This window comes from Lonchura striata, chromosome 4 (assembly GCF_046129695.1).
Source record: "Lonchura striata isolate bLonStr1 chromosome 4, bLonStr1.mat, whole genome shotgun sequence".
Lineage (NCBI taxonomy): Eukaryota > Metazoa > Chordata > Aves > Passeriformes > Estrildidae > Lonchura > Lonchura striata.
The window spans coordinates 71,554,654-71,581,458 of NC_134606.1; the positions used below are offsets into that span (position 1 = coordinate 71,554,654).

The following is a 26,805-nucleotide window of genomic DNA, read 5'->3' on the forward strand; positions in this document are numbered from 1 at the left end:
GGAAGACTGCCCTTTCTGTGGATAGGAAAAAACAATCATTGTTACTTGCAATTTTTAATTTCTAATAATCTCTTTGGATTAAATGCCACAGAGATGTCTGCTGCCTGTTGCTTCACTTGTATACCTGAGGCTGTCCTTTCTTCTGCCTAAAGAAACAGTGTTCAATGTACTCGCTTACAAACATGCTTTTGGGTGAACAGTTCTGCTGTCAAATGGGAAGGTGGGAGTCTCTATGGAAAATGGGTATTGAACAATGAACTTCATGAATTTAATAATGGACTTCATGAAGTTTTTGCTCCTCTTCCCTATTGGTTAAGGCAGCTGCTGTCAGGATTTGCGTCTGTTGGACCATTTCAGTTGCTAAGCACGAATGAGACTGTCTTCAGTGTTAATGATGTTAGATGAGTTCAAATCCAATCAATTCTGTCAGTATTAATTGCTGTATCTGAATGGAAACAGCTGTAGCACTTGAAGACTCTCTTGTGCAAGTCAATGAGATTCTCTATTTTCAGTGTCTCCAGTTCTAATGCACTTGATGAGATGCAACAATTGGTATGTTAAGAATCCTGGCTTTGCTTTTGGATTCTAAGTGCAGGGACCATACTATGTCAAATAAACAGAAAACCAAAAATATAGCCTAATTTGCAAAGCAGTGTTTGTCTCAGGTAAATGCCTGGGCCTCTGTTTCAGAAGTAGAAAGGCCACAGATTAATTTAATAATTCTATGGCCACCGTGAGATGCTTCCTCCCAGCTCCATTATGAAGGCAGTTGAAGAAGTAAATGTAAACTAGGAGGAAACCACACCAGTGTGATCATCATCAGAGGATGGTTTAGCTGTCTGTGCTAATTTGTGTGTTCCTTTTAATTATTCTCTTATTATTTGCAAACAGAAATCAGCAGTTTTGCTCAAAGTGGTGTGGTGTGCCTTGGTGTTGCTTCATGCTGCTTGTACCTCTTCTGTGTAAACAAATTTATGTGCTTTATTCGTTGCCACTTTAGTATTCTCTTCTCAAAAATCACAAAAGGACCATAGCAATTTGTACAAAGCAGTAGCTTTTAGGTTGTATCCTGCAAGTTACTAGAGCTTATATAATGAATGGCCTGTCATGAAACGCAACTTCCCAGGATCCAGATACATATCTGTGTCAGAAAGGCATCGAGATTCGTTCCCATTTGCATCCTGCAGCAGGAAAATACCTTGGTACCTGCTCATGTGGCCTTATGATCAAGGACCATTGGGAGTCATTTGGGAGTGGCTTCCTGGAACCTGCAGGCTGTCCTGTGCTGTGATGCCTGTGACCTTTCCTGCTGCAGGGGCACCTTGCTCAGGGACACTCAGTGAGCCAAGGCCACGAGTCCAGCTCTGGTTTGCCCAGAGGCTCAGAACATGCAGCTGGGTTCTGTCCTCTCCTCATGCCCTGCACTGTACTGCCTTCATTCATTGTGGCCATTTAGCTCTTTTGGGAGAGCTGTTCCTAAGGTATCCTTCAGAGTGACAGAGCATGGGAATTGCTGACTGCTTGTTTGGTTGTCACTGAAATTCACCTGCTCTGTTGCTGCTTTAATCTTTTCATCATTTAACAAAGGTTGTGAATACCAAGCAAATGTTTAGTGTCAGTAAGTAAGATTTCGTATCCCCTTCCGCCCTCCATGCTGGAGAAGAACAAGCATCAATTTGGTATTTTCTTCCACTGAAAGGCACTTTGATGACTAAAGCTTCTTGTTTTCTTTCTTTAGCTTGGATCAAAAATAAGTGCTTTAGCAAAGAGTAAGATCAAAGGATATTTTGTTTTTTCATTCATCACAAAGTGACAATTATTCCTCTTTACCAGAACTGTGGCAGACAAATAAATATGCAAAAAGGACTGTCAAAATATGCATCAATCAAACATTTTGTGGTACAGCAACCAAAGCCAGTCTCTGGAAGGTAGAAGACAAAAAGACAAAACAAATTAGGCAACAAGCTACTTTACCTCCTCTAGATTTTGCTCCAGACTTTTGTACAAAATAGCTTTCTGTTACCTGAAAGTCTCTATGTTGAGAATCAGTAAGGCTTAAACTCAGAAAAAGGATGGTGTAACCCAAATATAAATGAAATAATGAAAATCAGATTCTTGAACTGGCCTTCTGCAAGAAAGGTGCTGGACTGCTTGTTGAGCAGAGCATTCTTGTCATCATTTAATGTGGCTGAAAACTGGGTTCTTCAGCAAAGTGTTAGTACAGCAGTTTGCAAATGAGTGTTACAGTTCTAAGCAGAGTATTCTCACCTTGAATTTTTTAATCCTAATAAAGTTAATTGTATTCAATATTCATTTTGTTCACTGTAGTATAGATTTTTAAGCATCTCAATCTTTTAAGTATCTTGTTGCACACTCAAGCTTTTATGTTTGGGAGTTTATTGGAAATGTAATGTGCTAATACTCACATTCGTAAGCAGTAATGAAATACAAACACTGATCTTTCATCCAGGAATTATTTACGTAAGCACCTGTATATGTGAAGAATTGCATTTAGATGTGCCAGTCTGTCAGCCTATACCATAAGAGAGAAATGTTACAGGAAAGGTCTTCTATGCTGTAATTCCCCTCTTGTGACACAGGCAGACGAGTGTTATGAAATTACTGAAAATCTCATTAATCTTCATCTTACAAGGATTGCTAGAAAACTTCTCCTGATTTTGGCCCTATATTTACTCATAGGTATTGTATGCTCACGTATTAGTGTACCAATAATATCCCTTACAACTCCCCTCTAGGGAGATCCAGGCTAATGCTCATCCTCAGTATTTATTTTGATCCCTCTTAACCTTTATTTTGCCCAGCTAAACTGGGTTTGCTTCTCTGAGGAGATCTGATAAGCGAGTGACTGGGTAGCATGGTAGTAATTTTTCTGTTCATACTGCACTTCCAGTTCCCTTTTCTGGGTTTGAGTGACCAGAACTGGTACAATATGAGGAGGGATTTTACATTGCTGTCACCCTATTCCAGATGCAATCCAAGATTGTGGCATCATCCTGCTCTGAGCTCATTCTGGACTGTGATTGTTGGGATACAAAAAACAGTTTTATTGCTTTTTAGCCCCTTTCTAACCATTAAACCACTGGTTGTACCATGAGTTCCTGAGTATGAAATGTTACACAGCCACTTCTGTTACTGGCTCCGTGATCAGACAGTTCTTCCCCTTGTACTTAACTTATTTTCAGTGATGCTTTATCTAAGCTATTCCTACTTTCTCCACAAAGATAAATGAAAATTTTCTAGGAAAGATCTGCTGTTAAATGGATTAATGTACCCTGATTCTACAGATAGTTCCCTCTTTCTAGCCACAGCACAAAAAGGCAGCCCCTCTGGTACCTGGGTACACACACCTCTTTTGTGATTTGCTCTACGCTGCAATACTCTTTTCCTTTTTTAGCATTGTCATATTTCAACATTTCTTACCTTTGCATTATATTGCAATTTTCAAATGATCCTGAGCTGTACTGAACTTCAGACACAATTTTCCTGGCTGGTCAGTTCCCTTTATCTTTGTAGTTTTACTGCTTCCTTTTGACATCCATAACTGATGTCTGGCATCTTGCCCAATACGCTGCTGCCCTTGGCTTTTGTTTTCTATTTATGATTGCACTTTCACCACATCCATTTTATTAATGTAATGATTTGGATGGACAAACCTTCCACTTTAGTTCCTGCACCTTGCTGCAAAATCTCTTGCATTTCTGTACAAATACTTCACTTTTTCCTCTCTGACTTCTCCCTGTCAAGTTAATTTAAGGTGCACATTTTCACTTCTGAAATCTCCTTTTCCCCATCTTGCTTCTTGTAACAGAGTCACTGGAGGTGAATTGTTTGAAGATATAGTTGCAAGAGAGTATTATAGTGAAGCAGATGCCAGGTAAGTAATTTTTTTTTCTAATAACGCCTTTGATAATTAGAGGATAGTTACTTAAATATATCCTGGTGTTTGGCATCAGTTTCCCAGCACAGTCTTTGAGACTCTAGGATTTCTCCAGGAGTTCTCTTAGACCTGGAAGGGCAGAGTTTGGCAGTTTGAGCTCACGACTGTGTGGTGGAGAATTCATGGGACGTCTTGGTGTCTGCTGATCTGAAAAAGCAGAAATTGAATCTCAATTAATTAAAATTTTACTCATTGGTTTCTCTGCGAACTGGACATAACAGTTCAAGTATCTCATCCATGGATTCTTAGATTTGCTGATCAAAGTTTGAAGCATAAGTTGGTCTTAAAAGAATTTTGCTATAAATTTTTGTTCTTGGGCCTGAAGTGCTAATTTCCTTTTACAATTAGAAAATTTTAATTGTGTTTCATCAATAAGCAATTATACTGTGCGTCTCGTAGTCTGAGCTCAAATATGAAATCTCTGGCAATTTTCTGCAAGTGCTTGTTGAAAAACTTGAATAATAAGTTGACAATTATCATCATTTGCATGTATAAAGTATTAGGGCCACTCATGTCATGTTTGTCTTCATATAATAATAAATCTTAAATTTTGTCATAAATTTAAGAATCCTAAACATTGTGGTCAATTACTCTATAGAAAATATGTTCTACCACCACACTCTTCACATAATTGATCTCAAACTAGATTTAAAGAATCCTGATGTTTCTGTGTGTTTACAAACACACCCCCCTAATAATACATATTTAGTACATGCAATTTTAAATTATGCCTTTACATTTGGAGATCTTTGGGAGGTGACAGAAAGAATTTAATATTCCTAACAACAGTAGCATAATAATAACGACCAGATGAGAAGTTACTCTGAATATTAGGAAGCTTCCACTTCCAGATCTTACTGCATCTGTAGAAATGGTAGGAAGATTAATATTTTGGCCTTTAAATAAAGAACAACGCACAGCAAAACACCCCGTAGAAGAGAAAACAGCAATAGGATTTAGGTGGGGTGGAAGAAGAGGAGCTATGTTGAAAAAATTTTCAAATCATTTTTTCCTGCTGTGATTGAAACAAATTTCCAATATTGATGCCAAAGGCCAGTATACATTGTCTTTGTGTGTTTTTAAGGTAGCTGGATTTTAAAAGGGAAAATTGCAATGATGATTCCTTCTGTTCTAGAATTACAATATTTTGGAAGGGGCTGTGCCTATACATGTGTATATATATATTATATATATATACATTTTATTTTTTCAGTAAAAATTTGACCAAATTAGTGAAATATCTAGTTATGATGCATCTCTGTATTTTGTATATTTATATATACAAACATATATGTTTGTATATATAAATAGCTATATCTTGTGTGTGTATGTGTGTATCCCTCTAGCAATAGTTGCTGTTCTCTGTGGATGCCTCTCCCAGGACTGTCACACTGGTCTGCTCCTGCAAGCCCTTGCTCACGCCAGTAGTCTGTACTCAGACAAACAGTGCAGTGAGTTATGAACTACTTGCCTAAGAAAGGGTTTTCAGGCTTGGGCTCCAGTTACTGATTATGACCATTCCTTCTGAATTCCATGGTCAAAAGGTTTTGGATGAGCAGCATCTTGACTACAGTGTATTACTTAGCATCACTCACTTGTGCCACAACAGTGTCTTAAAAAAAAAATGCTAAGCTCTTGTGGTGCCAAAAAAACATCTGAAGAAGTTCCAGTGCTCTAAAATATTAATATTTTAGTTGTACCTTTTGGCATCATAGACTGGCCAAAACTTGCAAATCTGGGTATGGGAAAATAGGTGCTAGTTCAGTTTCTGCAAGCACCAAACTAAAACATTTGTCTTAATTTTTAATGTGAATTTTCACTCCCCAAGTGACTCCTAACTAAACTAGAGCTGGACACTATTTTAAATGAAAATGCATGCCACCTTTTTGAATGACTTGGCTTTACTACTAACTGTTTCACAGAAACCATTCAATTCACAATGAAAAATGTTTTGCTTTTCCTTAGCTTTTGACTTCTTTTGTTTCATTTGTTTTCTGTATATCATCTCATTTCTGACCATTTTCTTGTTTCAGCCCTTGTTGTAATGTTAACTTCACCACCAAAAATTAAGAAAACCAAAACATGCCACTAATTGTTTTACTGCCTCCACTTTATTTTTCCTCTGGCCATTTTTGGAAACTGGAAAAAGCTTCCATACTGCTGAATGAAAATACAGTCTGATGATTTTGTCTCACAGGTGTCATATGTTCCATGTTAAATGTCTTTTTTTGTTTGGTTTTGGTTTTTTGTTTTTTCGATGTATTGGAGCTGGAAATATCTCAGCAATGTTGTTGTTCCAGTTCAAACAGCAATCAAGATTTGTCCAGAGGTGTAAAATTGTTTTTGTTCTTTAACTTTTTCTTTTAAGTTTTATTTTTATTTTGTATTTAATGTGATTATGTGCCTTTAAAATGTTCTCCCTTCCATTCTGCCCTTGTATCTTTGCAGTCATTGTATACAGCAGATTCTAGAAAGTGTTAATCATTGTCATCTAAATGGCATAGTTCACAGAGACCTGAAGGTCAGTATCTGGTGCCCATCAATTGGATATAAGAATTTTGGGGTTTTCTTTCCGCTGGGTAGGGGCAGAGGGTGGGATGTCTGCCATGTTCCCTTGCCTATCCTATTCACCCTCCGAACGACCGGTCCACCCAATAATGCATGACGCTTCTTTCCAGTTTGCGAGTCTACAGGCCTAATATACATCATGGCAAAAGGGGGAGCGGTAGCCCAAAACCCGTCTCTCGCCGGGGCGCTGGATGTTGCCCGCGCTGTGCCAGGCGCCGGGGCTGTCCCTGTGTGGCTGTGCGGGCACAGGAGGTGACCCCTGGCTGTGATGTATGTCAGCTTGTAGGTGTGACCGCCACGGCTGTGCCGGGGCCCCGGGGGCAGTGGCCGCACGCTGCTGCGCTCGGGTGTGACGAGCCCTCAGGTCGGTGCCGCTAATTGCCGGCTAATTTAAGCGGCTAGGAGCTAATTATTGACCTGGAGTACCTGCCTTGGAGTGGCCAGGGGACTACCTCCACTGTCGCTGCGATTTCTAACCGTTTCTACAATTCTTCAATGCCTCTGGGAAGGCTCTGAGTAAGCGAGGAGGAACAAGCACAGAGGACGCCAAATGTTTAATACGACCTTGAATCAGTGGCAAAATGTCTTCCTTTTACAAATTACCATTAAAAAAGACCTCGGTGTTAATTCCCGAGCAAAGCCAAGGCACCGCCCCGCCGCCTGTCTCTGCGGGCAGCCCCGCGGAGCCTGAGGCCGTCGAGCTCCGAGCGGGGCGGCGCGGGGCAGGTGGGCCGGGCCGGAGCGCAGCCACGCCCGGCCTCGCCCGCGGCCGCCGCCCCGCCGCCGGGAGCCGGCACTAACGGGCGCCCATGGTGTTTGCATGCAGTCATTGCATTCAGCAGATCCTGGAGGCCGTGCTGCACTGCCATCAGATGGGCGTGGTCCATCGCGACCTCAAGGTGAGTGCTGCTGCCCCGCCGCCCTCCCGGAGCAGCATCCCTGCCCCACAGGGCCGCCAGCAGCCAAAATGTAAATGCTCCCCTCTTGTTGTTTTTCCCCTTGGTTCATTTGGTTTTAATTGAGTTCACCTACATGCAAGAAAAAGCTCGTGCACACCAGAGGGAATCTGCTCGAGGCTGGCCAGTACCTGGCTGTCTAGCGCCGGGCGGTACAGGGGAAACAGAAGTTGCTTTTCAAGCACCGTGTGTATTTGTTGAATACATGGTCTTTCTCAGTTAGCCAGAGCTTTGGGAGCTTTTTCTCTCATCAGCAGAATTCTTAGTACTTCTGGGAAGCACAGTGGCTTTTGCATGCCATGCATCTTACAGTGACAGAAGGCCAACTGCTCTGGGATCACTGGCACACAGACTTCTTTCCTGCAAATGATGGCTGGGCTACCAAACATCTTTAAAAACCAGGAATTTCTACAGTGCTCTCACCACACCCACCTGAGGAGTCCAGTTCCTTCCAGATGAGCTTTAACAGTGGGATAGAAACTTTTCTAAAGAAAACCCTGTGCTGAAAGAGCATTCCCTCTTTCTTGACTGTGTACATCTCCAAATCTAGAAGCATCTGCTGCAGGAATGCTCTCTGCCTTCAAAATATGTTGGCAAGGAAAGAAGCAAGTATAGATAATTTTCTTTTACTGTGAGGCTCCAAGAGAGAAGGCTGTCCCAGAACTCATAGTAAGCTTGCCTTTTGGGCACTTGAGCTTCACAATCCACAAGGAAAAGAAGATGATTTGTTTTGAAATCAGATGGAAGTCTGAGCTATCAGATCCTTTGTGAGGCAGAGAAAAAACGGTGTGTGTGCTAAGGCAGCAAAACACGCTAATCCCTTGTGGCACAGATTCTTGGGCTTTAGGGTTTTTTTCTGAATGAGTTCTGAGGAGCAAAAATTTCCTCCTAGGATAAGTGTTTCTAGTGGTTATCATGAATAATAATGTTGGAATCAGAATGCTGTCGACTTTCTTGGCAACTTTCACTCCCAAACATGCTAGTTTGTCTGACTTTACAAGGTTATGTTGTTGTCATAAAGGAACACAAAGAGGTTTGCTCCAAAAGCTCAGAGAGCAGGATGAGTTTCAAAGATGGAGACACCAAATTTTTTACTCGTTTTGCACTTCTGGATTTTCCTTTGTCACATTTGTACAACAGGAGACTGACAAATCCCTGTGCAATCTGTAAATCTTGCATGGCAGCTAGGTAATGTGGAATGAGTTTTAAGGGAATGATGTCAAATTTGTCCAGCTGCTCCAGTGGTTCCTGTCCACGCTGTACATGCAGTCCTGTGCTTCTAGCATCAAAAAGAATTTAAAAAGCCAGGATTGTAGCTATGCAAGCTGATGGAATAAGGGATGCTTTCTATTACTCTTCATATGTTCACGCAAAACAACTTTTTCTTTGGCAACACATTAAATCCAGCTGTTGCCTGCTCCAGACGATGTGTGGATTTCTTATTCTGGCAAATCCAGGATGAATTGAAAAAACAGTGTGAGAAGAAGAGTCTCTGCCAAGCTGTGGTGCCCAGTTTCATTTGGGAAAGTGAAAACTTCAGGAAGCAGAAAGCCGTCCTTCTTCAGTTACAGCTTTGTGGCAAAAGCCAAAAAACCGTAAGAATTAAGTGAAGGATTGTGGTGAAATCCGAGCAGTACACCATGTGCTGAAAAGAAGATGCCAGGAGCAGAACAGCAAGCTGTGGAAGGTGGTTATGGGCTGGCATGGATCCTTAAATTGCAAAACTTGATGATGGATTTTTTTCCAATAACTCAGTCCACAACATGATGGCATGCTTGGGGGTGGGGAGATTTTGGATGATCCCGTTTTATTTAACTTTCCTTCTAGGGTGATCTAGTAGCAAACAGACAGGAGCTTTTGCAGCCTCTTATGACCTGCAGAAGTGCTTGTTGCTGCTGTGTTTGTAAATACTGGCTTAAGTCAGAAAAGTGATGGATCGTAAACCCAGGAAAAAATTAACTTATCAGTGGCAACCTGGCTTTACCAGCTAGTAAAAGTGCACTTCCAGGTAGGAATTCCAGTTCTTGTCAGGCTGTAGCCTTCCTACTTCTGTGAAGCTTCTGTGATTTTGTGGTTAAGACCCTCTTACCTTCTACCAAAGAATGGCTGTTTTAGGTACATTCAAGGAAAAATACACAGAGCCTTAAATATTTGATATCTTAAGGATTAAAGACCTTTGGAAAAGCATGGCATAAATCACGTTAATTTATTTGTAAGTAATTTTAGCAGTTAACAGTGCCATTGTGCATGCTTGGCTGCTGCCCATCACTGGGGAGCGCAAGGTGACACCACCGAATCCGGGGAACAAGTCCTGTACGGTGCTGTTAATGTTTCCCAAGTAATTGCACTCATTCCCAGCTAATGCATGATAATTACCCACGTGCCTCTGGCCAGCCTCAAACGGCTGCTGCATGTTGGTTAAGCACACAGTCCCACTTGGCATGGCCCAAAAGGCTGTTGTCTTTGGCATGGGAGCATGTCAGGAATTCTGGTGGAACACACTCATCTGTTAAAGTGGTACTTCTGAAGAGAAGAGACATGCAATGGAATAAAAAAAACAATCCCAAGAGGAAAACAAACCGAAAAAGCCAAACCAGCATCAGAAAACAAAACCAGTGTTTTGAACAAAACAATTTTTTTGGGAAAGCGTTATGTGCTTGGTGTGGTAGTGCTTTTATTTCATCCAGAAGGATGAGGCTTTTCACTGCTTTTGGCTTGCCTGAAGGTCACAACCAAATAGGATCATCTGTTGCTTTAAGAGGTTTGTACAAGAACAGCATTCCAGGAATTAATTACTGTGAACTTGTTTCATTCTGAGAGGAAACCTTGCAGAACTATGTCACTGTGTTTTGAAATTAGTGTTATTAAATGGCAAGGAGTGTGACATTGCTTAAATCAGTGTTGATGAAACTAGAGAAGAGTCCTCAGCTGTGCACTTAGTGTTTCATATATGTAATTTAAATTAATATTAAGATTGTATTTTGTTTTGAGGGCCCTTCATCTTAATTTTTGAAACTGTGAAAATAGAAGATTCATCAAGTATCTATTGATGAAAGTTTTTTAATATTATGTAATCTGTGACATAGCGACAAAGGGATGAGTGAGAGAACAGCGCTGGTAAATTGCTGAAAAGATGTTCCTTTGTTGAGAGAGGAAGAAAATCCCTTCAGACTAAAGAATTTGTCAGGGCCCGTTGTATTGTTAATTAATAGAAGTATCACCGTGGCTGAGGTCTTACTTAGGCTCAAGCATATTTTGCTGGATACCTGACATGTATTAAAGATAGGCTTTGCTGAAAGAGGCTTATGATCTTAATTGTTTCCAACCTCAGTACGTGCATGGGATTAACTGCAATCACATAAATAGTTCCTTGGAAGTGATACGATTGCTGCTGGGTTGAACCTGGAATATGCCTTGAAGAGTTTGCAGGATTGAGGCCCTAGCACCAGCCTGACTATAACGAAGTCCCTTACCACAGAAATTGCTTCTGAGGAGTCACAGCAATACCCATGAAAGTGAAGTTTTGTTATTCTGTAAATGTAGAACAAAACCTTTTTTAAAAACCATGGGGATTGGAAAGACAGGTGTGGCAAGAAAATGCTTTGAGGATCACAGTTCTCTGAAATAATCTGTTGCTTTCTACAGTACTTATTTTAGTTGTATTTTTAAAGCAAACATTCATACAATAAAGTTGTCTTTGGGCAATTTACATTTGATGTATTTGCTAACTGCAGTTAAAAGGATTCATTATGAGCAGTAGAATGAACATAATTATGTTCAAATCCTTTACCTTTAATTGTGTGAGTGTACTATAGCCTTTCATTTCAGATGTGACCAACATAACCCTACAAAACAAAAGAAGGTGGGAACGTTCACTATTATTTTATTTGTAAAGGTTCTCTGCAGGCACAAGTGTGGGTGTGCTGAGAGATTTGCAATGTAAATACACCTGCTCTCTAAATACAATCACAAGGCTGTTACTGTTGGGATGTCATACAAAACATTTCTGTTTGGCAGTTGCAGATGCCTGATCCTGCAAACTCCATGGGCTAGACTAGTCATCAGTGAGTCCCTGTCCTTTGGGAGTCTGCTGCCCCATTTTTCCAGTAATGAGTTCTTGGGAATCTCTGACCTGCCTTGTCACACCAGCAGGTGTCACAGCTCCACATGCCCATTCTGGCTCTTCTTCGCACTGTCCTTAATCTTGCTGGCATGAGCTCATGAAGGCTGGTTACAGGCCTGGTGATTCTTTACAGATAGGAATGGGAAGTGCAAGTTTTGCAATTTCATGGAAAAAACCACGGGTTTCTTCTAATTTTCACTCCTCTAAGTATTTGTTCTTTTCCAGAGTACTGTCTAAAATGTATTTACTTATCTTTTCATCTCAATTGTTTTCTCTCTCTGAATAAAGCCTGAGAACTTACTTCTAGCTAGCAAATCCAAGGGAGCAGCAGTCAAACTGGCAGACTTTGGATTGGCTATAGAAGTCCAGGGAGAACAACAAGCTTGGTTTGGTAAGTAAATACCATTTTTTCCTCACCATTTATTCAGCGTAGTGGTTAAGCCTCCCCAACTGCCCCACTCTCAACCCAGAGTGAAATGTGCAGCTATGTGACTCTTTGACCCTGGAAAACCTGAGTTTCCTGATTCCTAGCTTGTGCCACCTTCCATCTGTAAATTTGACTGAGGTGCACACAACCCCTTTTCTCCCACTCTCCTGAGTAACTAGAGGCAGAAAATACAGGTGCAGAACCTGGGAGGGAGACCGGTGGTTCCCCTCAGGTGCCTGAAGAATGAGACAGTAGGGAAATACTGCTGAGTGTACATGCCCAGTCATCAGAACATTTTGTCTGTCTCAGTCAGCTGGAAACACCTGAAAAATTGATTCTGAAGCATTTTAGAATGTGACTTCAATGAATGGGAAAATAGGAGGGATTGAGCACCTTAGCCAGACACTAATTACAGATTGCTCATTACGGTTAATAGATGCCCGAAGGAGAATGGTGGAAAATATTTAATACTGGTAATTTTAAACAATAGTGCATGTACAGTTATGATACACGTGTCTCACGTACCACCCTCTTTGAACAGATGTGAAGCATGGGGAAAACTGTATTATAAATCCCAGGTGGAAAAACATACAGAATAAAATATTTATAGCAGCTGCCTATTCTCCTTTAGAGTAGCTAGAAAGTGCAGTTGGAAATGGAACAAAGTGGTTGTAGGCTTGGAACAGAAGCAGAAAGGTGTTTCTGGGCAGTGAGTTGGGAGGTTGAGTGTTCATGGCTATAAGTACATGTAGATGCACAGGCAATGCCACTGGACATATGTTGGCAGCTTTATGAGCCAGCCTGTTGTTTTAAATCCAGTCTTTTTATAAATGGATTTCAGTAATCCACAAAAGACAGGAGAGATTGCTCTTGCACATCAATGAACAGACCAGTACAAAAAGAGTGGAATAGAAACAAGGCAAAACACAAGTGGATTGTTACAATGGAAGTGTCAGGTAAACAGAAAGCATCTCAAGAAAAAATCAGAAGATTCAAGTTGACTTCAGGAATATTTTCTGTACATAGTGCACCTGCAGGTGATGCAGAGGAGGTTGCAATGGCCTAGAAAATCTTGTACTTTGTTTTTTTGTCATTTGGTTCTTGTGAAATGCTTGGTTTAGACTTTAGCATCATGAGGACTTAGGAGAAGGGAGCAGAATGTCTTTAAAATATATATGTAAGGAGGAGTTAACAAGGTAATGAAAAGCAAGTAGCCTAAAGGGGGTCTTTCTTTTAAAAAAAGCTGTGGCACTCAATAAGATAAGTGGGTTCTGTACCTTTTTTGCAACTTGCTCTGCAGAATGTGTCCAGAGTGGTCCAAGTGCCTGCCTTCAGCTTCAGGACTGCATTAGCAGGGCAGAACATGAACTCCAGTGGACTGAGCATTTTGAACTTTTTCTCTCTTTTCTTTCATAAGATTTTTCTGCTTTCTACTGGATTCTGCCGCACTTAGTGACTCATGGCGTGCTCCGATTCTAATTATAGCACTGCATCAGTATGCTTTCCTTTCTTTATTCTTTTTTTCTTTTTTTTTTTTCCCCTTTATTCTGGTGTAGTCCTCTGGTGTGGTGGTCTGTTTTCTGCTTGAACCATGGCTGTGCCTCAGCAGGAAACTGACTTGAACTCTGTGTTTGAATACAACGGAATACTTTCCTGTTTTGCATGTTTGCAAAACAAACTTATTCCTCGCCTATTTGTAGAAAGCCTTACAGGGTTTAGTAGAAACCTGCCACCCTCTTAGCAGATGCTTAATGTACTGGGAAGGTGTCAGGCAGGTTGAGTCAACAAAGCATGGATTTTATCTTGGTCCTCTGGATGCCTGGAGAAATCATAGAAGTTTAGGAGTATAAAGTGTTGCAGTCTCTTCTAGGCACTGCACAGTCACAGTTTTCAGCTTTGCAAATTGCTTTACCTAACGGAGTTACTACAAGCAGCAACACTTTTCTGAAAAGTACACGCTTGTTTTGGGGGTCCCTCTGAGCAGTTACAAAATAACCTGATAAATGGCAGTTAACTACTTCCTTGTGTTCTTTTTTTTCTAACTGAAATCAGGGCTGTGTACCCTTCTGTGTGTGCTGCTTTAAACCACTCAAAATACTGGGGAGAGACTTATTTTATTAAAGCATGTAGTGACAGGGTAAGTAGGAATTACTTCAAACTGAAAGAGAGTAGATTTAGCTCAGATAATAGGATAAAATTGTTCCCTGTGAGGCTGGTGAGGCCCTGGCATCAGTTGCCCAGAAAAGCTGTTGCTCTCCCATCCTTGGAAGTGTCCAACACCAGGGACAGCGTTCGGAGCAACCTGATCTAGTGGAAGGTGTCCCTGCCCATGGCAGGGGTTTGGAACAAGATGATTTTCAAGGACCTTTCAATCCAAACCTTCTGTGGTCCTGTGTACTAAAACTGTACCAATTATTTCAGTTTATATCTGGTTTTTTTCTTCATTGAGAGCTAAGGTTAGCTAAGTACTATACTTATTTTTGCTTTAGAGTTTATTTTCAAATCTTGCATAGTAATGTTCATTGAGCTGTGCTAAGTTTTAAACTCAAGACAACTTTGCTTCCCCTTTAAAACGAGCACTACACCCAAGAAGAGATATGAAACAGCAGTCTATTTAAAGCCACTTAGAACATCTATTTTTCAGCTCCTCTAAGGAGTTGAAGATGTGTTTCCTGTGTGATAGTGCTCCTTAACAATTCATAGCTTCCATATCAGGAACCTGCAAAAAACAAGCTTATTTTTCATGACCATATTTTAGCTCTTTTCTCATTAGAATTTACAGAATGTGTTCATTTCCTCCTCCCACTCCAAAGTAATTGGCGACTGTGGGGCAAAGGCTTCTTTTTTCTGTAGCTGTGCACTTTATATGTTACCACCATCTCTCATGAGTTTTGTGGAATCCAGGGTGGTATTGCACAAATGGCTTGTGGTCCTTCATGAAAGCCACCAAATTCTCACCTCTCAGGAATTCCCAGGCATTTATTTTAGGCCAAGATGCCTGAAAGAACAGACATCCACGCTGAAATGGGGCAGACTGTTAGTGATCATTAAGCTTTTATCCATTACAGTGTCCTAAGAAAAGTAATATTTATACCTACATTTTACATTTCTGCTCAGAGAAGCAGCACTGTTGGTAATGAATAAAGGATGAAGAACATATAAATTTTAAAGGCCAGATTGCTTCAGAGATGCCTCCTGTAAACTTTGGTAAAGAGGTTTCCAGAAGTGGAATGACTTGGCAGAAATGAGTTCTGCAGTGGAAAGACCGTATTAGATGTAGCTCTAATTTTGTGCAACAATATAGCTCCTTACATATAGGATACAGTAGCTGCCCCTCTGCTTTGTTAGTTGGTCCCCCATAATGTCAGCATCACCTCTAGGTCATGTGCCATAAAAAACAAATGGGCAAATGCAGCAGTTCATGTCCTTGGCTCAGGAAATGTTGTCCTGGGTCTTGTGGGCCTAGATGAGAATCATATGCTTTTTGCAGAGCACATACAGGTTTTGACCACAGTTGCCTTCCTTTGACAGGCTTTGCTGGTACTCCAGGGTACCTTTCTCCAGAAGTGTTACGAAAAGATCCCTATGGAAAACCTGTGGACATGTGGGCATGTGGTAAGAAGTTATTCTGAGTCATATTCAGTCCACTCTAAAGTGTCTTAAGGGGAGAAATGATATCCAGGGTGCATTATATTGTGCATCAGAAAAGATGCACAACATAATAAAATTCAGTATTATAATAAAATGCAGTAATTATTATAATAAAATTCAGTATTAATTTCTAGTAGAGGTCATTGGATTTTTTTTGTTGCCTTATGTGCTTCTTTTTTTTAAATTTTTTTACAAAGTTCTGTTATCATGGCATTCTTGGCCATGTCTACACAATGCACTTTCAAAGAGTATTCAAAGAATGGCTGCAGGTGTATGGTGCCTCATTAGTTAGTAAACACACCAGTTCATACTGTGAGCTGGACGTTTAGTTTTGATTCACAAGGAGCCTAAAATTCATCTGACCAATATATTCTGTCTGCAGGTATAAACCACAAAATTAAATGTTTTCTGAACTGGAGGATGGAGTAGTTTCTTTATCACCCAGTTCTCAAAACTGTGTTCTGAGGCACTGGCAAGTGGCAGCTCCCCAGCTGAGAACAGGGGCTGGTTTCCTTATTTCACTTCTACCCACACTTAGTATGTTGTTATATTTATGAAAGCACTTGATTCACAGGGAATCATCTCTGTCAGACTAGAAGGTGGTCTTTTCAATTTCCTATTGACCAAATACAGAAAAACTTGCGTTTCCCAAATTTGCTTTGCATGAGAATAATTATAACAAAATCTTTCAGACACCAGTATAAGCCATAAAAAACCATAAGTGAAAAATGCATTTTCCTAGAACATCGAGAATCATGGAATATTATTTCTCCATCTAGATAAATATTTCCAGTGTTCCTGATCTGATGTTGTCAAATGCCCACTTCTACTGTTTTCCCCTGTCTGAAGGGGCAGTATTCCTCCCATCCCAGTGGCTGGGATGATACACATGAGCCTTTCATTTTACGTGGTTGTTAGGTGCAAAATTCATTTCTGCAGTTCCTTCCTTGCAAGCCCTTAACACTGGTGTGAATTTTCTGCAGGAGTCATTCTGTACATCCTCCTGGTGGGATACCCTCCCTTCTGGGATGAAGACCAGCACAGGCTTTACCAGCAGATCAAGGCTGGTGCTTATGATGTATGTACCATACTCTGTCTTTTCAGTTATTTATAATTGTGCTTCTAAACAGGAGTTTCCTAAAGGGAGAATTTAAGAACTGGTGAGATGGTGGCATATGAATTCTGCAACATCATCTGATCATATTATGTTAAACAGGCAAGAGGCTGTTGGTCCTCAGATGTAGGTAGTTTGTAAATGATGAGGTAAAGGCAGAGCCTTACAATTTTTAAGCTCTTATTTGAATCCAGTAGTGGATCCTTTGGTGAAATTATGTAAAGATTGTACAAGACTATGTACATATGTGTATTTTTTTCTGAAGTTCCCCTCACCAGAATGGGACACGGTGACTCCTGAAGCAAAAGACCTTATCAATAAAATGCTCACCATCAACCCAGCAAAACGTATCACAGCATCAGAAGCACTAAAGCATCCATGGATCTGTGTAAGTAATGTCCACAGGTTCAACATGATCACTTGACAAATCAGTTTATGGTTTGCTTCAGCATGTAGTGAATGTGATTAGAGGATAACTTCTGTTCTTGTTCATTCAGCTGTGTAACTATAAATTGTAAAATTATAATTACACAGATATGATCAATAGTGGTCTATATAGAGATCTCAGCTTGGGGTAAGATTTTTGCAAATTCATCTCCTTTGCCTTGACTGTGTTATGTAGACTGTTCTCTGTGAAAATTAGAGTGTTATTTTAAATCCTCAGTGAGAAGAAAGTGCAGGAAAGTAACTTTTGAATTAGATAATGCTTTGCATCTTCATTTCCCTGAAATCTTTCAGATAAGCATGAAACGTGCAGGCAGGGAACTAAGGGACTTCTGAAAAGTCAATTTGTAGGTAGCAGAGGCTGCCTGGCTGTTCCTGGATTCAGGACTTTTCTCCTGCTCTCAGTATATGCCACACAATGACTTTTCAAGTTGACTTTACACATGGAAAGGAGCACAATGGGGTAGTCAGGCAAAGTAGAAATTGAAGGCCCTAGTTTGGGGCTATGGGTTGTAACATGTGTGTTGTAGAGTAAACAAATTGCTAAAACAGCTGGCTGGGTGCCTTAAAATAATTGTTTTCTTCTTCTCTCAGCAACGTTCTACTGTTGCCTCTATGATGCACAGACAAGAGACTGTAGATTGCTTGAAGAAATTCAATGCAAGAAGAAAACTAAAGGTAAGAAAGAAAACTTGTGCTTGTGTTTGGTGTGCAAAACAAATTATCTCTGTGCAGAGTTTTTTATAAATATTGTTCTTAAATGACCTATTGTTCTTAAATTACCCTAAAAGAAGATCAGCTTTTGCTTGAAGATCTTAAAACTTTTAATCAAAGTAAATGGAACCTGGCTTTTCTTCTTTAATTCAAAACTATAGTAATCCTCTGTATTTAGACACACTAAGAGTAGGCTCTTGAGGGACAATCCTTAAGGTTATTTTTCTGAATTATGCTTTGTTTTTTCCTGGCTAGACATGATAGCTTTGCAGATGTGAACTTGTCTAATGTGTACATTACAAATAAGCTCATATTCCTCCCTGAGAAAAATAATCTAAGGACAATAGTCAAGTCTCTTTCATATTCATCTATGAATTTTGAATAATTGCTGTGCCTCTGAATACTCCTGGTTTGTGCATTAAATACTGACAGTTGGAAAATATTTGAGATAGCAGGATTGCTGATAGGTGTGTAATTAAGATTAAATTACAATTTATGCAGTCATGACATGGCATATGAGAGGTAGTGCAAAGATAATCCATTCTCTCAGAGTTAATTCAGTAATTGGTGCCATTTGCTCATGTATTTTCCGTTTTGTTGTGTTGTGTTGGCATTTGGAGTTTTACACAACTATGATGCTAATTTGGGAAAATGTGTGTGTACACAGGGGGCCATTTTGACAACAATGCTGGCTACCAGAAATTTCTCAGGTATGTTCATTGAACGCCAGATTAATGCAGTCTTTATATTTTAATGTCTGTGAAGGCTCAGGTCTAATTAAGACTCATTCAGGAGCATCTAAGTATGATATATATCATGTTGTTTACTGTGATGAAGCAAACAAGAATTTAATCTCTTTGGGCCAGAGAAATTCTCTTGCAAGTGACAGTCCGATTTTTCTGTAGAATTTGAGCTCCTTCTCTGCTTTTTGATTGTTACCTGTCAAAGACAGGCAGCTCTTTCATGCCTACTTTAGTGCAGGCAAATTGAAAGTTATGCATATATCTCCATATGCACAAGTATCACCAAACAACATTTAGAACTTAAATATTTTTATATATGTGAAAAGTCATTCCATTATTCTGTTGCATCCTGTATTAAAAATATCATCAGTACATTCATTTCTTTATTGCTTTGCTAAGGAGTAAGGAATGTAGTAACATGAGTCCCTGTTTTCTTCCTAATGCCCAGCAGTGCCTAACTGGATGTAAGAACAGTTGTTTTCTCTTCATGAAACAGTTTTGTCCTGATGACTCTGGAGATTTAGGTCTTACACTAAACAAGCTCTAATAGCAAAAGCTAAAATTGCTCTTGGCAGAGTTAGAATTGTCCAAAGTAGTAGAATTGCCAGAATATTGATGCTGTGTTGAATTTTTCATTTTGCTATTTGAGATTTCCAGTGAATGGTAAAATAGAACACCAGATTTAAAAACCAGTAATTTTACATATCCTCCCACTCTGTGATGTAACTATTGGAGTGTAACATAAATTACTGTACAGACAAAAACATGATAGTGCTCTGGGCATGTTTTGAATAATAATAAGCACTGACTCATCCAAAAAAATTACATAATCACGAATGCAAGAACAACTTGTTCAATTTGCATAGTACTTAAAATACAATTTCTTTCTTAGTTAAGTTCCCTTCTTTAATAAACACCTAAACACAGAGGACCACATTTATCTAAATTACCTTGAGTTAATGCTTAATGAATTCTGTTTTCTGCCAATTCATTTAAAAGGTGGGAAGGCTGTAGGTTGCTCTTCTTGTAAAAATGAATTACTGTTAAATATCAAACAAACAAATCATTCCTTATCCCTTTTCATAACTGTCACTGTCTATTTGTGTAAGAATCAAATTCAGCTTCCACGAACCAAAAAAGCTGAAGTAGTTTTTAGACAGTATTTCACCATGAAAAGCAAACAGGGTTTTTGGCTTTTTTTTTTGTTTTTTCACATGACATCTTTTGTTTTACACCATAGCCACCCGGCTTTTTTCTTGATGACGTTTTATTTTTTCAGTTTCTTTATTCATTGTATTTCATTGCAAAGCATGCTTATGAAGGTCATTTGTCCATAATGATGTGGTTATAAAAGTGTTTTACTTTCCTTTTTTTTCTTCCTTTTATGTGGAATGTGTATTTCTTGTGAGGTAAGACCCTCAGCACGTGAAAGGAACATCTTTTTTCTCTTCTCAATCCAGACTGCTGTTTGTCCTCAATCACTTTAATTTCTCCATCCTGTCACAAACCATTTGTTTCCAGTCTGCTTTCTGGCCTAGTAGCGCTGCCTTAGGTTTTATTTTTAGCTCTTGCTTGTAGTTGCAAGAAATCTCTCATTGTGGGCTTAATTTAGGATATGCTGATTGCTTTGCTCCTGCAAATTCTTTAAATATTTGATTTGTATGCAGTGTCTGTGATTAAAGAAAGATGAATCCAAATACTGTTAAAAATCCATTGCAGACCAAACCCAGCAGAGTGGCAGGATACATCCTGCAACATGCCATAGTGCACAGTAATCCACGCTGGGCACGTTGGGAAGGACGCGCCGGCAGTGCCGGACACGCAATAAATACTCGGTGTTATTGCTTGTGGTGCCCTCATTTTACTGCCTCTCATTTAATTGTTTACATAGAACATGTAGTCTTTGTCAAGCAGCAAAAGAACTCAGAAGTTTCATGTACAAATTTAGCAAAAGGACCTACAGAGGTCTATAAGAATTAATTTATGTTTTCCCATATTTTTATTAGGGCTAAGGGTATAAAGCAGGCTTTGAAGGCTATTAACTTCTGGGTTTTTTTGTCCTTAGGTTTCAGAAATATCTCCTTCCCTTTGCTTTCCCTAAATAAATTCCTGAAGGTAATGGAGTGCCCACAATATTTGTGGTAATGTAAAATCTAAGGCCCTCTTGCCTCAGGTCCTGAAAGCATACGTTGCCACAGGGAGTGTCCAATCTCCAAAGTATGTGGAGAACAATTTGGTTTCAATATTTATGTACATGTTTCTTTAAATAAAAGCATCCAGTGGTACTGCTGCACAATACAGGCAAACTTATTTTGGTTCACTTTAACTGTAAGATGTGGCCATGTGGGAGGTCTAATGGTAGTGTTGGCTGACGTCCATAGTTATTAAACTGCATTTTGAGGGCTGATATATTAGTGAAGTTAGAAACATCAACCTGACTTCACTTTCCCGGGTTTATTTCATGTAAACAACACAATCATGGACATTAGTCATTTCTGTACAGTTGCTGAAGTGAGCCTACATTTTTGGTGCTGTAAAATGAGCACTTTATGCAGAGGTAGCTCAAAAATAAACCACAATTACAAGAATTATCTTTAAGGGTAAAACACATACTCAGTAACTCCCGTATCCTCAGCCAGTCTGAACAGCCTTGGGTGTGCGAGGTTCAATTGATTTGACATTTTGAGGTTATTTTTAAGATAAGGATGCCACTAATGATGGGAGCTCCATGTTGGGACTGTCTCCCCTGTATATAGAACAGCAATTTCTTACAACCTGAGCTGTGGAACATTTTCTGATGGGAAGATTGGGTCATAACCAACAATAAAACCCCAATAACGGCAGGCTTGTTGTGTAATTTATTATTCTTCAAGTCTTTGGCAGTGATTCATGGAGCATTTACGCTTTAGTGAATAGTTTATATGGATTTGGTAGGTCAGCCAGCATATACTTCTGCTGTGAATGTTTTCAGGTTCAGAGCTGTGCTGTGCTTGTTTGCACGTTAGCCTTCCAAATTTAGTAAATTGGAATTATTTGATGCCAGTTTTAAGTGGTGGAATTTAAGATCTGGCAATAATAATAATGTTATGAAAAACGAAATTTCACAAAAATTTTATCAGTGTGCAACACAATTCAGAAAATAGCATGTTTTCTTTGTTAGGAGCTGAAGCAAAGCCTAGAATTTGTTACTATTGCCTCACAGGCAGCAACCCTCCAAAACAACCCTTCGCTAGCAAATTGTCCTTCCTTTCTTCCTTGCAACTGTGCTGCCCTTTCACTCAAGGAGGCTGATGCTGTCGTGGTGGGAAGTCCCCAGAGGGGCATTATGTACATTGAGATATCATCTGAGATACCAGTGGGCTCTGCAGACACCTGCTTCAAGTCCCTGCCATCAAAACAATACCTTTTCACAGTCATACCAAACTATCCCTATCATCCAGTAGAAATATATTGCAGTTGAGGAAATGGATATAGCCAAAGCTGCTGCTTTTACACTCACCCTGCTTCCTTTTCCTCTCTGCCACCCAAGGAGCTCCCTCCTTGTAGAACTGCAGTCAACCTACAGTTTTGGGCAATAGAAAAAGAGATGTTTGAAAGTCCTAAAGACTGATGGTTTCCTAAGGATTTCATGCCCCATGCTCAGAGAAACAAAAGGAGGAAATAAAAACTGAACATACCTGGAGCTGGGAGGCACTGGGGGTTTGCTGCACAGCTGGGTGACTGCAGGGGAACCACCTGACACTGAAATTATTTGTCTCATTTTACAGCAGCCAAGAGTTTACTGAAAAAGCCGGATGGAGTTAAGGTAGGTGAAACACCTGCTTTCCATTTCAAAGATATATTCTTAGTCTCCACCTGTCTAACTTCTGCCAGGTTTTAGAATTGATTATTGCTATTTCTTTCCTTCATAGATTCTGTTAGTAAGTGCTTCTCACTAGCTATTTGGAGTGGTTAAAGTTAGTAGAAGAGGCTTTGAAATGAATTAAAACAAATACTTGAAAAGCCAGCATTTAGTAAGCAGAAGATAGAAAACTACTGGAGAAAATGCTTTTTCTTGCTTTTTAAATAAAGAATGATAATGTAATTAATGATTCAATGTTATCAGTTAACTTGTAACTAATGGTTTGGTGGTGGGCTTTTTAGGCATTAGTGTTTATGTGCAGCTCTGTTGCCTCTTTGTTTCCCCTTGACTTTCCACTAGATTTCATGGAAGACTAAAAGTGTACGGGTAGGCTTGGCTCCACATGAGGTGTGTTCTGCCAGATGTACTTGCTATATTTGGCAGAACTTGAGGGGTTTACTGTCTCAGATAAGCTCATCCTGACTAAGAGACCTTGTTAAGAAGGGAACATTTTGGCAGCTTTCGTACATGGTTTAGAGCTCCTGGTCTCACGTCACCAGATCCTGAAGGAGGAGAGATGCTTCACAAATGAATATTCTGAAAAAATACTTTGGGAAAAAAAAAAAGAAAAATAAAACCCAAAACCACTCAGCAGAAAATGTATTTTGGTATTTTTTCTGAGAGGACTCAAAGACTAGTATATTGCTTCAAGCTTTCATTATAAGACTCAAAAGATATTCTTCTGTGCTCTGTGTGTTTATTCAGAAGGGTGTCTTTGACCTGAATTTTAATCTTCTATTTAAACTTACTGTCTTACTTTAACAAAACATTATAAATACTTGCTTAAATACCAGATTCACAGTATATTTGTGCCCGCTGTCTGACATATGCACACTTTGCCAATCAAAAAATCCCGAGCCTGACTTGCAGAGAAATGAGTACAGTACCATTGCATTGCTTCTCACTGCCAAGCAGTGGAGATCCCAGTCACATGGAGAAGCACACATTTGGAACAGTTCTATCACTGCTGGAAAACTCTGACCATGTTTCATTGTGGAATAAAGAAAATTTATGCACTGTCTCTGACCAGTTTTCCTTTTTAAATATCATTCCTCCTACAGGTCTACAATGCTATTTGTTCTATCTCAGTTATAATATGGGAAACAATTGTTGCCAAAATTTTGCCGAATTTTCACCTGTTGGGATTCAGTTCTTTGGTTTTCAGCATGTGTTGTGTGTCGCTGTTAGCCTGCATGGTCATGTGGAGCAAAGGGAGTAAATGTACATCTGGGGAAGTCTTTTGTCGTTGCTGTTATTGAGATGCTGTTATTGAGATGCTCTGTAGCATTTTTCCACCCCTTCCAACAGCTGTAGCTGTCTTTTTCTTATTTAAAGAAAAAAAAAAGCCAAAAGAGAAATATACTGTACTCCATGCATTGATACTGCAAATCCAACCAGTCACGTTTTCTTCTTTTCCTTTCTCTCTGACTGGTCAATTCAGAAAAGGAAGTCCAGTTCGAGTGTTCAGATGATGGTGAGGATCTTTATCGACAGATTTTTTTTCCTCCTGTGAAACGTTCACACTTAGAAATCAAGCAGTTGCATTTAGCTTTGTTAACTTACTGTGAGAACTGCAAGACTTTAAAGTACAACCTTGTGAATTTTAAGCCTGCAGTTGCTATATACCATCCACAGTGAATCATTCAGCCTTTCTTTCAAGCAAGTCTTTACTTTTTTTTAACCTGGGGACATAAAAAGCAAAAAAAGTAGATGTAACATCAGCCAATGCAGCTGTAAATAAGAATAGTAACAAAACAGTAATCTTGTAACAGCCTTCTTTGTTTTTAAAATCTCCTTATTTTAAAAGCTAATATTATTAATATCATAAAATGTAACAAAATACAAGTTGCAAAGTGATACAGTACTGCATTAATTGAGTCACTGTAGCCCAAGATGCCATGCTAAATGCCCAGGAGTAAAAAAGCCAATTTCCCAGCCTTCCCACACTAGTTTCCCAGCTAGCTTGCTCTGCAGCTGAGGGCTGTGTCCCGAGATGTCCCAGATGACAGTCTTAATAACTTGCCTTCCTCCTCAACCTGCTCTCCAGTCTGGTGTTCATTTGGCCTCCGTGACCCCACACAGTAACTTCCTCTATTGCTGTTCATGGTGGTTTTGAATGTGACCTTTGAGGCGTTTGTGAGGATGGGCTCTGCCTGCTGCTTCTGCCAGCAGAGAGAAGGCAAAGGGCCCTTATGCACACCTTTCACTGGGAAGCCAGCTCTCTTTGGAAAGCAAAAACTGCTGGTCAGGTGCGAGCAGTCATGGAGTTAAATAGGTAAATCCTCTGTTCTTTGGGTGAATGCAGAATTCCAGTGACAGGAGCCACGGCATCCAAAGGAGGGGCACTGGGCAGGTGCACTGTAGTTATTGCCAGGATCCCAAACCTGAAGTGTGTGTTAACTTTTTGTTACAGAAGTAACATGTGAAAGGTAAAGCCCCAAGATACGGACTTTATTTGTTAAAATACGTTCATATTCTATGGAAAAAAGGCCAATAATGATGCTAGAGCTGTGCCCAGCTGTTTGGAGTGCTTGTGTGTCTGTCGGCACTACTGTCACACTTCAGAGAGTGACTTTCGGCAAGTGATGCAGCAGTAAAACCTTCTCCTTCACAGCAAACAGAAGGTCACTGGTTAATCACAAATCAGCTTTAAGTAACTGTTTCACATGACAGTATTGTAATCCTTTTGGAGTGGTTTCCCTTTGCTGTTAAAAATACATGCAAGATTCACCATGTGTTCCATAGATTAATGGCTCTGTTCTAGGAGAGAGAAAACATGTACAGCTTATTGCTGTTTTCTCACAAAGTTTCAAAGGGTTTTACCAAGTTCTGTTTACATGGAAAAAATAACATATTTGTTATGAATGTTAGAATGAATCACGTTCTCTCTCTTCCTGGTGTATGCTGGATTCTCAATATGTCACTGAAGAAGTTTTGAATAGATTTCCTGCAGTTTTCAGCAGTAGCTGTAATGAATATTGTTTATTTTCCTAGGGCTTTCATCAAGGGAGTGTAGACCAAAGCCTGCTCTCCTTACTCAGGCAAAATTGGAATTGAGCTTTGAGTAACCTGTTTTCCTTATGTAATCAACCAAGAGCACTCATTTGGGGTACCACTTGAGCTGCTACTGAATAGGACTGTATGAAATCTGGTGAAATCTTCATTTCTTTCCTTAGCTAGGGTCTGTTTAATCTAGTCTCTCAATGACTACACTGGCACAAAAGTATGAATCTGTAGTTATGCAACTCGATATACAATTTTTGTCTTGCTTGGAAGGTTTAGTCTGCTTTCAAGCAGCCACGTTTGTGTTCCCACTCTTCTACAGATCTCCAGTAGAACTTTCATTTACTGAAATGGATGGGATTTTCTTTAAAGTTTTTTCCTGAGTAAGGCGTTCAGGGTTCTGTCCGTCTCAGAATCCCATAAATATCAAAGTAGGTAAAATACTTTCCAATACTTAGATCTCCCCCTGAAAGACTTTACGCACAAAGGTGTTTGTTCTCTCCCTGTCCTGACTTCAGACAATCCTACAGCTTACACCTGTAATTGTGTCTTGAGAAATGAAATTTATTTGACAATAAGTAAGCCTAGTCAGAGTGTAATCACTTGCAACTCAATAATGACTCATATGTTCTCTTAATAATTTCTGTAGAACGACCATTGTTTAAAAAAATAAATGCTCTTCATCCTTCTGCTGTAGAGCATTGGCAACTTTGCTTTTAAATCAAAGAAAATTATTTTTATTCTAATGGTAAAATTATATCTATCACCAGTATTATTAAATAATATAAATGTCGGCATAATGTTCCCTGATTAATTAACAAAACTACTATATTCTTCAAAGCCAGTTAAATGCTGATTAAAAATTATAAAAATTGCAGTCTGTAATTCATTACTGCAAATCCTGTGGATGTTCCCATAATTTAAACATATCCTAAGTAAGATTCACTTCAGCTGCAGGCTCAGTTCCTGAAATCTACAAGTCAGCTGCCACACCTGGCCCAAAGTAAAATAATCATCATAAAGTGCTGAGGACATGGAGTCTGTGAATTTAATTCTTTCTATTCCATAAAGTTAATTACATTTTTACAAAAATCCATTAACAAAACAATTCCAGGCATTTCTGGTTTTGCTTTGGACAGTTATTACTAAGTGCTATGACTAGAAGGTTCAGTAGAACTTGGTTTTTTGGATCAAAGTCTTTTC

At 39.6% G+C, this 26,805-nt stretch overlaps 1 protein-coding gene across 19 annotated transcripts in view; it reads left to right on the forward strand.

The window, feature by feature from the left end:
* The window catches only part of CAMK2D (calcium/calmodulin dependent protein kinase II delta), a 119,756-nt gene that overhangs the window by 69,703 nt on the left and 23,248 nt on the right, over positions 1 to 26,805 (forward strand). For 4 of the 19 annotated variants that reach the window (XM_077783057.1, XM_077783061.1, XM_077783065.1 and 1 more), the window contains exons 6-14: positions 3,830 to 3,895; positions 6,407 to 6,479; positions 11,894 to 11,996; positions 15,564 to 15,647; positions 16,667 to 16,761; positions 17,063 to 17,185; positions 17,836 to 17,919; positions 18,623 to 18,665; positions 22,466 to 22,503. In XM_077783057.1, the coding sequence (XP_077639183.1) occupies positions 3,830 to 3,895; positions 6,407 to 6,479; positions 11,894 to 11,996; positions 15,564 to 15,647; positions 16,667 to 16,761; positions 17,063 to 17,185; positions 17,836 to 17,919; positions 18,623 to 18,665; positions 22,466 to 22,503 (709 nt within the window). Of the gene's footprint in view, positions 1 to 3,829; positions 3,896 to 6,406; positions 6,480 to 7,352; positions 7,426 to 11,893; positions 11,997 to 15,563; positions 15,648 to 16,666; positions 16,762 to 17,062; positions 17,186 to 17,835; positions 17,920 to 18,622; positions 18,666 to 22,465; positions 22,504 to 24,040; positions 24,074 to 26,805 lie in introns of all 19 variants that reach the window. The other 15 variants (XM_077783053.1, XM_021531507.3, XM_031504669.2 and 12 more) reach the window with 7 other exon arrangements.